Here is a 12707-nt window from a genome sequence, read left to right as displayed (position 1 = left end):
GAGTGTCATGACTGAGATGGTTTGGACATGTGGTGAGGCTGGATGGTGGGGAGGGATTGAGGAGGGCTTGGGAGTAACCTGTTAGGGGAGAAGATCATGGTGAAAGCAGGGAATTATATAGCGAGATTAGGTGAAGAATGATATGGAGAGAGGAGGTTTGGTGGAAGAGGATTCCTTTGATTGATGATGGAGATGGCGTATCAGGCAACCGACCCCTTAATGTAGAGATAACGGTTGGGAAGAAAATATAAATCGTGGTATTAAAGGGGAAAGACTCTGGAATTGGCCTTCCTTATTGAACAACCTTTGAGGACCGAAGAAATGTTGTGTTGGCCTATTGGAAAAATTCCTGCTTCGTGTTCTCCTAGATGGAGATCGAGTCACGCTCAAGCTTGATAGTTTCTCGCAGTGTCTGTAACCTCACTATCCTTGTAATTTAAGGATGGGGTGTTTTGGGGAACCTATACCTGCTGAGTCATCAACAGCCATTGCCTGGCCCTCCCTGGCTCTAGCTTGGGTGGAGAGGGGTCTTGGGTGGAGAGGGGTCTTGGGTGTTGATAATATATAAATATGATCAGTCACTAGGCCCTTGGGCTTAAAGGATCTTGCTTTTGCAATTATGGTTGTAGGTATAGGATAATAATAATAATAATAATAATAATAATAATAATAATAATAATAATAATAATTTCCGTATGCAGAAGAGAAATAGGAGCAACTATTAATTAGATCTGGAGTCAAAATGTTTTTGTTAACTTCAAATTTTCAAAGGGAACAAGGCCGAGGGGGCATTATCCTACTTAGGGAAGAAATGTGTTAAGTAATACCTTGCATTGGGATGTAACTTGTAAAGTAACAGGTAATGGCTTGCAACAGCTTATCGATGTTGGTTCACATCGGGAGGATGCTTATAAAGTAATGGCTCGCATTTGGAGGTAACTTATAAAGTAATGGCTTGCAGTTGGAGGTAACTTATAAAGTAATGGCTTGCATTTGGAGGCAACTTATAAAGTAATGGCTTGCATTTGGAGGCAACTTATAAAGTAATGGCTTGGATTTGGAGGCAACTTATAAAGTAATGGCTTGTATTTGGAGGTAACTTATAAAGTAATGGCTTGCACTTGGAGGTAACTCATAATGTAAGGGCTTGCATTTGGAGGCAATTTATAAAGTAATGGCTTGCATTTGGAGACAACTTATAAAGTAATGGCTTGCATTTGGAGGCAATTTATAAAGTAATGGCTTGCATTTGGAGGTAACTTATAAAGTAATGGCTTAAAACCAAAGGCAACTTAGAAAGTAATGGCTTGCATTTGGAGGCAATTTATAAAGTAATGGCTTGCATTTGGAGGCAACTTATAAAGTAATGGCTTGCATTTGGAGGTAACTTATAAAGTAATGGCTTGCATTTGGAGGTAACTTATAAAGTAATGGCTTGCATTTGGAGGCAACTTATAAAGTAATGGCTTGTATTTGGAGGCAACTTATAAAGTAATGGCTTGCATTTGGAGGCAACTTATAAAGTAATGGCTTGCATTTGGAGGCAACTTATAAAGTAATGGCTTGTATTTGGAGGTAACTTATAAAGTAATGGCTTGCACTTGGAGGTAACTTATAAAGTAATGGCTTGCATATGGAGGTAACTTATAAAGTAATGGCTTGCATTTGGAGGTAACTTATAAAGTAATGGCTTGCATTTGGAGGTAACTTATAAAGTAATGGCTTGAATTTGGAGGTAACTTATAAAGTAATGGCTTGCATATGGAGGTAACTTATAAAGTAATGGCTTGCATTTGGAGGTAACTTATAAAGTAATGGCTTGCATTTGGAGGCAACTTATAAAGTAATGGCTTGCATTTGGAGGCAACTTATAAAGTAATGGCTTGTATTTGGAGGTAACTTATAAAGTAATGGCTTGCACTAGGAGGTAATTCATAAAGTAAGGGCTTGCATTTGGAGGCAACTTATAAAGTAATGGCTTGCATTTGGAGGCAACTTATAAAGTAATGGCTTGAAATTGGAGGCAACTTATAAAGTAATGGCTTGCATTTGGAGGCAACTTATAAAGTAATGGCTTGCATTTGGAGGCAACTTATAAAGTAATGGCTTGAAATTGGAGGCAACTTATAAAGTAATGGCTTGCAATGGGACGCAACTTATAAAGTAATGGCTTTCATTTGGAGGCAATTTATAAAGTAGTGGCTTGCATATGGAGGTAACTTATAAAGTGATGGCTTGCATTTGGAGGTAACTTATAAAGTGATGGCTTGCATTTGGAGGCAATTTATAAAGTAATGGCTTGTATTTGGAGGTATCTTATAAAGTAATGGCTTGCATTTGGAGGCAACTTATAAAGTAATGGCTTGCATTTGGAGGCAACTTATAAAGTAATGGCTTGCATTTGGAGGCAACTTATAAAGTAATGGCTTTCATTTGGAGGCAATTTATAAAGTAATGGCTTGCATATGGAGGCAACTTATAAAGTAATGGCTTGCATTTGGAGGCAATTTATAAAGTAATGGCTTGCATATGGAGGCAACTTATAAAGTAATGGCTTGCATTTGGAGGCAATTTATAAAGTAATGGCTTGCATTTGAAGGCAACTTATAAAGTAATGGTTTGCATTAAAAGGCTTACAAAGTAATGGCTTGCATTTGGAGGCAACTTATAAAGTAATGGCTTGCATTAAAAGGCTTATAAAGTAATGGCTTTCATTTGGAGGCAATTTATAAAGTAATGGCTTTCATTTGGAGGCAATTTATAAAGTAATGGCTTGCATATGGAGGCAACTTATAAAGTAATGGCTTGCATTTGGAGGCAATTTATAAAGTAATGGCTTGCATTTGGAGGCAACTTATAAAGTAATGGGTTACATTAAAAGGCTTACAAAGTAATGGCTTGCATTTGGAGGCAACTTATAAAGTAATGGCTTGCATTAAAAGGCTTATAAAGTAATGGCTTGCATTTGGAGGCAACTTATAAAGTAATGGCTTGCATTTGGAGGCAACTTATAAAGTAATGGCTTTCATTTGGAGGCAATTTATAAAGTAATGGCTTGCATTTGGAGGCAACTTATAAAGTAATGGGTTGCATTAAAAGGCTTACAAAGTAATGGCTTGCATTTGGAGGCAACTTATAAAGTAATGGCTTGCATTTGGAGGCAACTTATAAAGTAATGGCTTGCATTTGGAGGTAACTTATAAAGTAATGGCTTAAAACCAAAGGCAACTTAGAAAGTAATGGTTTGCATTTGGACACATTTTATAAAGTAATGGCTTAAAACCAATTACAACTTATACAGTAATGGCTTGCATGTAGAGGAAACATATAAAGTAATAGCTTATAACAAAATGCAACTTATAAAGTAATGGTTTATAACAAAATGCAACTTATAAAGTAATGCTTGCATCTGGAGGTAACTTATAAAGTAATTTAGCTTACAAGGAAAACATTCTAAAAAGCCAAAACTCCCCCAAAAAACCACACACTACGACACCCTTCTTTACATAACTCGAAATTCTACACATTTTATAAAGTAATGGCTTGCATTTAGATGCAACTTATAAAGTAATGCCTTGCATTTGGAGGTAACTTATAAAGTAATTTAGCTTACAAGGAAAACATTCTAAAAAGCCAAAAACTCCCTCAAAAAGCCACACACACTACGACACCCTTCTTTACATAACTCGAAATTCTATTTTTAAACGAAACAGCCTCCGCCTGTATAACGAAGTCTACCCACGACTCCCACATCAGAATAAAATCCCCGAAACAGGATTTGACAATTTTGCGATTTCTCGTATTTCAGAATCTGAAAGAACTCAGGGGACTCGTAATAACTTACATTTCCACTGACCTGGAGCTATATATCTGGGCGGCTTCGGTTGTTATTGCCCTGTATCTATGAGAGGAGGGATGCTGAGAATAATTGGAGCCGTGTTCTGGATGGATTTGACTGTTATTGTAGGCCTTCTGGGAGAGGCTGGGTATGTCATATTGCCTGCAAGGTATGGAGACATCTTACTAACTACATATTGGTTTTGGTTTGAAACAATTGATGTTATTCTTTTAACAATATTGTTAAATAAGTAAAATTGTTGTATTGCCTGCAAGATATGAAAGCAATTGATGTTATCTTTTTAACAGTACAATTAAACATGCAAAATTGATGTATTGCCTGCAAGATATGAAAACAATTGATGTTTTTCTTTCAACAGTATAGTTAAACATGCAAAAATGATGTATTGCCTGCAATATATGAAAGCAATTGATGTTATCTTTTAAGATTATAGTTAAACATGCAAAATTGATGTATTGCCTGCAAGATATGAAAGCAATTGATGTTTTTCTTTCAACAGTATAGTTAAACATGCAAAATTGATGTATTGCCTGCAAGATATGAAAGTAATTGATGTTATCTTTTAAGAGTATAGTTAAACATGCAAAATTCATGTGTTGCTTGCAAGATATGAAAGCAATTGATGTTATCTTTTAAGAGTATTGTTAAACATGCAAAAATGATGTATTGCCTGCAAGATATGAAAGCAATTGATGTTATTTTCTTAACAGTACAATTAAACATGCAAAATGGTTGTATTGCCTAGAAAATATGAAAGCAATTGATGTTATCCTTTTAGAGTATAGTTAAACATGCAAAATTGATGTATTGCCTGCAAGATATGAAAGTAATTGATGTTATCTTTTAAGAGCATAGTTAAACATGCAAAATTGATGTATTGCCAGCAAGATATGGAAGCAATTGATGTTATCATTTAAGAGTATTGTTAAACATGAAAAATTATTGTATTGCCTGCAAGATATGAAAGCAATTGATGTTATTCTTTCAACAGTGCAATAAAACATCCAAAATTGTTGTATTGTCTATATGGACATGAGTCATGGTATGACAATAAAATAATCTCCAATAGATTTAGTAAATTTGAAAACAAAGCCCTCAAAAGGATATTGGGAGTTAAGTAGCAGGACAGGATTAGAAATGAAACTATAAGAGAGATTACTCGAGTGCCTTATGTAGATGAGATTATGATGAGGGGTAGATGGAGATGGTTTGGGCATGCTCTTCGCACTCCCCAAGAGAGATTAGTTTAACAAACTTTCAGCTGGGCTCCACAAGGTAATAGACGAGTTGGAAGGGCTAGGTCTACATGGGTGAGGACTGTGAAGCGCGGTGTAGGAGATGATGAAAGGAGAATTATTGAATTAAAAGCTCAAGATAGAGACGGCTGGTGAAATCTAACCAAGGCCCTTTGCGTCAATAGGCGTAGGAGGAGATAGAATAGTGGGCCTGAGTGTACCATCAAGCAAGAGAACTGTATGTTAAAGTGCTAGTTATAGCTTCATCTATTCTTCAATATCATAATTAATATTAAGATCGAGTTAATATAGAATTTTTTGCTACTCTCTATAAACATCGGTCCTCACATCCCAAAGGCTGAAAGGATTTTGTTTATTCAACTATCATTATATAGATATATATATATATATATATATATATATATATATATATATATATATATATAAATATATATAGATATATATATATATACATATTATTAATTGCTAAGCTGCAACCTTAGATCAAGCTTAAAGTTGCATCACGGGACTAATACAACTTGAGACATCTCTAAACTTGAAAGTAAAGGATATAGAAATAGCATATTATAGGCATTGGTGAATCACACTACTTCGTAAGTTGGGCAATGACATCTCCCCAATCTTAACCAAGATTAATAAAACACACTAATATTCCTGGTTTTAACCACCAACGAGCACACCTCTCGTTACTTCGGTAATCATACGAAAATCAACCTATACAGATCTTGCTCACTACTTCTACGCTTCTGACGTCACCTTAAGCAAAGTTCAAGAAAAGTTCCTCAAGCAACGTTCGTCCAGCAAAGATCAAGAAAAGTTCGTCAAGCAAAGTTCGTCAAGCAAAGTTCAAGAAAAGTTCGTCAAGCAAAGTTCAAGAAAAGTTCGTCAAGCAAAGTTCGTCAAGCAAAGTTCAAGAAAAGTTCGTCAAGCAAAGTTCAAGAAAACAAGTTTGTCAAGCAAAGTTTGTCAAGCAAAGTTCAAGAAAACAAGTCCGTAGAGCAAAGTTCGTCCAGCAAAGTTCGTCAAGCAAAGTTCAAGAAAACAAGTTCAAGCAAAGTTCAAGAAAACAAGTTCGTCAAGCAAAGTTCAAGAAAACAAGTCCGTAGAGCAAAGTTCGTCAAGCAAAGTTTGTCAAGCAAAGTTCAAGAAAACAAGTTCGTCAAGCAAAGTTTGTCAAGCAAAGTACAAGAAAAAAAAAGTTCAAGCAAAGTTCAAGAAAACAAGTCCGTTCAGTCATTTCCAGATATATTTTACCTTGTATATCGATGTAAGTTTTAAATGGATTTCATACTACGTTATTTGTGATACGATTTCGTTATTTTAGGAGGTAATAGATAAAACGGTGATTAAATGAGCCTTAAATACTCTTAATGCCACCTTGTCACCCCTATCCTTAATTCACAGCCTACAGCAAAGTTCGTCAAGCAAAGTTCGTCGTGTGGACCGAAACTTAAATGCTCTTAATGACACCCTATCGCCCCCAACGTTTACCCAGAGATCCCAATTGTTGGTTTCACAAACTTTGGGAACCACTGATCCAAACCTTCAACTAAATTTCATTTCTATATATTAATTCTTAAAAGATATTGTTAAAGTTTTACACGAAGTATATAATCTTATAAAAAGTATACTAAAAATACGTTCCATAATTCTTATCGTTAGTGGAAAGTAAAAGATAATTCACGATCGAAACTTAGTGGAAAAATATATTTTAATGCTCTTTAAATAGATTCTCGACTAAGGACCAAGAAAGTATTTATATTCATGAAATTCTTGGGAAATTCTTGCAAATTGAACAAACATCATTGGACAATTCTTCCAGACTATTAAGAGCTTTAAGTTTGATAAATTTCTTGAACTTTCTAGAAGGTACACTCAGGCATAATATTCTACCTAATCTCTTATCCTCTTGTTTTGTTTAAGTTTATATATTTTGTGGGGGAAATTTTAATGCTTTTGTTCGAAGATATTTAATTTTTCCTTGTTTCCTCTATTCACTGGGCTATTTTTCCTGATTGAGCCCCTGGTCTTATAGCATCCAGCTTTTCCAACAAGGGTTGTAGCTTGATTAATAACTAACATCAATAATAATGCAGATTAAAAAAAAATAAATCTGCATAAGCAATAGAACCAGTTTTTAACTGAGCAAGAGGAGATTTAAAATCAAATTCTTACAAATTGAGCAACAATGGCCTTTGGGAGATTCTTCCAGAGTATTGGAATATAGATTTCTTAATGAGCAGAGGCTGAATTAATAAAACTTTGAACCAATTAAATCCGAGCCTGTGCAATAAATATTTGCACTTACACCTGCACGAATGTACCATACGAATGTACCATAAGTTAAATTAAATTTAATACTATACTTAAATACTGAATACCCATTTATTTTTAGGATTACACCACTTTTACCATTACATTACCATAGTATGAACCCCTTAAATAATATACTTGAAGAAAAACTTTTATTGTCCTTGTTTAAGTTCCCATGGCTGTGATATCAAACTTTAAACCAGAATATTTCTTCGTAGCTTTCAAACCTTTGTTCATATGCATTCAGCAGTAAAGTTCTTACTTCCACAAGAATAAATCTCAAGTTGCTCTAATTCCCCTCATACAGATTAAACTAAGTAATACAGTTTCCCCTAAGCTCAAGTCAGACAGCCATCCGTACGTGTATAAACTGATTAATGTTATAATTAATGAGCAACCTGCTTAACTTTCAAGATAAGATTAAAGCTAGTTAAACATTGCAAAAATCGTTAACAGATCCAGCGTAAATTTAATAAGAGCCGAAGTTAACCTACCAAACTAATTGCCAAGCCCTCTAAATATAAACCTACGTTTAAGAAGATGTACACTCGTCCGGTAATTACCTATAATGTCAAGGTTTACATACTACCATTCAGCTAGCCTCCTATCTATTCTGTTTGGGAAAACCTTAAACCATGCTACGTGATGGTTAAAGCAGTCTCACCTAGTTACCATCAAGTACTTATTAGATTACTGAGGGGCACGTGCCTTCTCATCAGCAGGGATAAAATTTAAACAGGAAAACTGAACTTCAATACCAGATATTACTCTAACACTTTTTCTTCTTTCAAATTTATTATAATTCAAGACTGCAAATGTTTGGATAATTCTTATAGAAAAAGTTAAATTTCAATTTAAATTAAAAAATCTACAGTACTGAAAGTACTCTCAAAAGTTCATACTTTTTCTAGATTCACTTTATTTTATGTGTTGAGCCATTAAGCGTCCGTACCATAATCAACAGGTTCTTGTCATCAACTAATAACTATATTCGTAATTTTATTACTTCCAGGTAATTAGACCATTTTAGAATAAACCCAATAAACTAATTATGAAACAGTTTATAAAATTATCATACCCATTTAAAGCATTTAATGTAAGAAATTAGCTTTACTAAATTTTTTTTTTATGATTAGAACTTTATTCAGCCAACAGACAAATCTAATAAATTCTCAGACTATGAAAATTTCTTAAAGGCATAAAATGAAACCTTCAGTCTGACAATTCATTTAACCATTTTCTTCCAATTAGAAAATCTTGGATTAAATTCAACCAACAAACTATGAAGCTTTTAATGTAATTCTTATACCATAAGCAGTGCCATTAATTGAAGGCAAAGATGCAAAAAAACTTTAGTAAATTATATTATATTACTGATGAAATTTTCATAACAATAGCATTACACCTAAAAGGTTAGAATGCAAGTAGTAGTCTTCTTAGTCTATTACGGACAATGTTATTTACATAACATGAGCAGTTCCCTTAAAATTCAAGTGTGCAAAAAATAACCTTTAGTCAATTACATTATATCGGATGTCTTCTGGACAAAAATAGCATTTGTTTCACCACTTAAAGTAGTGTATAACAACCTATTTGGCGTTAAGTGGTCCAGCGTTAATTTTAATTCTTGAAACCGGCCACAACCCTGTTATGTCCACTGCTACCTTCAGACAGCAATTAGGAGATTGAGCAAACCCCTATAATCACAGGCGGACTCTTCAGACGGCAATCAAGAGATGGATCAAACTTAAGATGAAAAAGTTAGGTCTTCGGGAACTCCAAACCATCTTATAAATTCTGTACCAATTTTGTAGGTAATTAACAGCTCACGTAGAGGACGTGCCACCTAGACAGAAAACAAAGTCTTAGGATATAACCTGACGTAGCTCACCAAGTTCCTGGAACAAATAGAAATTAGATTTTATTAATATTGCAATACGAATCAGTGAAGTCATGGGGTAAATTATAAAATAGCCCTAAATATTCTGTTAAGAATATTTGATTGACTAACCAAAACCTAGTATTTTTAATTAGTGTAATTAATTAGTTAAACATGCATAAGGTTAGTTTTAGAAGTCTCATATTGAAAGTAATATTAAAACTTTAAATAAGCTTACCAATCATTAGATATAGGAAAACCTCTGGTGTGTCATCTCTGGTATAATGATATCCATGTAAAAAGCTTGAGATCCACGATCATTGGTCTCAGACTCTGGAAGAGAAGTTTATGAATTAGAGAAAGTCCGCTCAGAAAAATAAAAGCCAATTTAAAAAATGCACGAGGAAAAATTAAAACTAGAATTGTCCATGCAAGGACGTTACGCAAGAACAAATTTAGCAGTTAAGGAAAATTAAACTTTGCTAATTATGGAAAAACTTAAAGTTGCTCAACATGTATAGTTAAACTTATAAGTTGAGAAGCAATTTTATTATTTTTGGGATTTAGGTAAAATATCTAATGTAAGAACACATTTTAAAAGCTGAAAAAAAATAGTTAAGGAAAAATTTAAGTTGCCGAGAAAATATAGGAGCATTTAGGAAAATAGGTTCCGAACAAATTTAACAGTTTAAATTTAGGTAAATAGCTTTTGAACTAGAATTGCAAATTTCGTATTTTTAGTTATAAAGCTAAGGTTACCCACCAAATTTATAAATTACCAAAATGTTTACTTTAAACCTCGCGCATATTCACTATACTAATACACCTTAAAATTAAAACTCACCCTTACCAAGCCTTAAACCTAAAGTGATTGCAAGCCTCCCCCATGACACACGATAGACCGAAGTCTATCGTGTGCCATGGGAGAACGTCCTCCCCGTGTTGGGGGCGCCGCCCCCAACAGGGGAGGACTAGCTTGCAAAATTGGGTTAAGTATGAAATTAGTGCAGAAACTCACCTTTTATCGTTTTATAGTTACCAATGTTCCTGGAAATTCCTGTGTAGTAATGTTCGATGTAACCTTCCAATTACAGACAGTTGGTCCTTAAAGTTGGTCTAAAAGTTGGTCCTTAAAGTTGGTCTCCGAAGAATAATTTGCACTGCTTGATAAACTATATCCGAAGTCCTTCCATGATTGTACCTGCAATTTTTTTATTTCTGTAGTCAATGTTGCCTGAGGCAGACTGGTAATAAAAACTAAATTTCTTATAAAGATAGTATTAGATATTAACTAAAAATATCAAGATTCCTCAATATGGAACTTGTAAGATTAAACAAAGGGAATAAAAGTTAATTTTGAAGTATAAAAACGCCGGTTGCCCCAACAAGTAGATAAACTAAATTAAGACAAAAAGTCTAGTAATTTTATGCATTTAAAAAAAGTTACGCAAAACCTCAAATAATGCCCCCAAAATATGAATTTTTGTAAACAGTCATATTAAAGTCATTTTAGTTGTAATTTTGAAAAACTAACACGAACAGTATAATTACCAGGTCCTCGGCGATAAAAGTTTTAAAGTTTCCAAAGCTAGTTGAAAAATTAAAATATGTTTATTAATTTTATTAATTTTGAACTGTAAGAACACCGGTTACCCCAACACGTAAATAACTAAATTAGACAAAAAGTCTAATAGTTCTATTAAAAAAAAAAAAAAAAAAAAAAAAAAAAAAAATACTAAACTCAAAGAATGCTCCCAAAAATGAAATAGTTTTAAACAGTCATAAATTAGATTAATTTTAACTGCAATTTTGGAAAAAAAAAACTGGAAAACATTAACAGTATAATTACCAAATCCTCGGTGATACAAATTTATTTTCCAAGTGAATAACTATAATTAACAAATCCTCAGTGCTTCTGGTAAAACTAATTATCGTACATTTTAAGAGTTTATATTTCCTGTTATTGACATGAAATAAATCTTGATAGACAATAATTGTTAAAAAAAAACTGTTTAGTAAATTAAAAAAAAGCTCTAAGAAAAATAATTTACGAACCAAATCAAAATTCCTAAAACTAGTTAAATTGTTTAACAGTCAAAATTGATGCAACGTATATCTAAAATAGAAGTATCAAAAAAAGCGGTATTATAACAGGGATAATTTAAAACTAATTATAAAGTCTCTAGTGAACAAAATGCAAAATTAATGCAAAGAGTTGAAAGTTTAATCTAATTTTTATCCTATTCACTTTCGCCAATAAAAATACTTCGGTCATCAAAACATTATACCAAATTATCGATTACTTTAACATACAAAAATTATTTATATAATTGATATACTTAAAAAAACCACACGAAAAACACGTCGAACTTGCACCGCTTACACAAATTTAAAATCCACTAATAAAGTAACATTACAAATTAAAACAAATACTTAACATTATCCACGATGTAATAAGCGGCTCTTTCCGACGTCTCGTTTTCCACCAATTACCCAAACTGAGCCGGTTAATCTCACTACGGCCGAAAGAAAATCTTGATTTTGTGAGACCAAGGAATCTGAAGGTAAGGTAATATACTCGCAGATAGAAAACGGAGAAAACTCTTCATCATAGATGGTGCTCGTGCTGTTTGGATGAGGAACTACAGTAAATGTTCCCGTTCGTACTGAATGTAAAACATTAAATACTTTGAAAAAGGTCCCGTCACGCAAAATACAACATATAATGTAGTACAATTTACTATAGCTGACTTGTAGCAATATTATTCTAGTCAATGTAACATTTGGGTATATCTATAATCCGAGATAATCGAAAAATAATGCTGAGTTTATAAGATTTCTGAAACGTCAGTTTTCATGGAAGGACATGTTACATTAAATTTATGTGAACCTGTTCTCTCCTAATGTGAATTACATTATTAGAAGGTAATTGTTATAATGGGTTAACCAAACATTTACCACGAAAATGAATGTTACATTCATGAACGAAAAAATATACAGCCATAAAATATACAGTTATGTTGCTACAGCTGTAGGCTACTGATTTGCAATATACAGTACATTGCTACATCTGTACTTATTTACATATTACAATATAGAATTAATCAGATATAATTATACAGTATGCTACTATATTGATTTGCAAATTCTATAACAAAATTGACAAAGTAATCTACGTCGCGATAAAATAATTCAAGATAATCACTAGAGGAGCACTCAGTAGGGTGCAGACCTCCGCTGCAGCAGCTTATTTCTCTACCTTTTGCTCGACCTTGACCTTGAATTTTGACCCTAACATGTATTCATTGACATGGATTTTCATACACTCAAATATATGAACCAAATTTGAAGTCTTTGACATCGATGTCCAAACTTTGCCTGATTACGTGAACTGAATATT

General features: G+C 33.4%; 1 protein-coding gene across 1 annotated transcript in view; it reads left to right on the top strand.

The window, feature by feature from the left end:
- The window catches only part of LOC137638486 (micronuclear linker histone polyprotein-like), a 42507-nt gene extending 35938 nt beyond the window's left edge, over positions 1-6569 (top strand). Inside the window, exons 2-3 of the mRNA XM_068370619.1 lie at positions 5878-6382; positions 6520-6569. Coding sequence (XP_068226720.1) covers positions 5878-6382; positions 6520-6569 — 555 coding nt within the window. The remainder of the gene's footprint in view (positions 1-5877; positions 6383-6519) is intronic.
- The last annotated feature ends 6138 nt before the right edge of the window (positions 6570-12707 follow it).

Source organism: Palaemon carinicauda, chromosome 1 (assembly GCF_036898095.1).
Source record: "Palaemon carinicauda isolate YSFRI2023 chromosome 1, ASM3689809v2, whole genome shotgun sequence".
In the NCBI taxonomy this organism is placed as follows: domain Eukaryota; kingdom Metazoa; phylum Arthropoda; class Malacostraca; order Decapoda; family Palaemonidae; genus Palaemon; species Palaemon carinicauda.
Note: the sequence above shows the minus strand (reverse complement) of the source record. Positions and strands in the feature narration are given on the sequence as shown.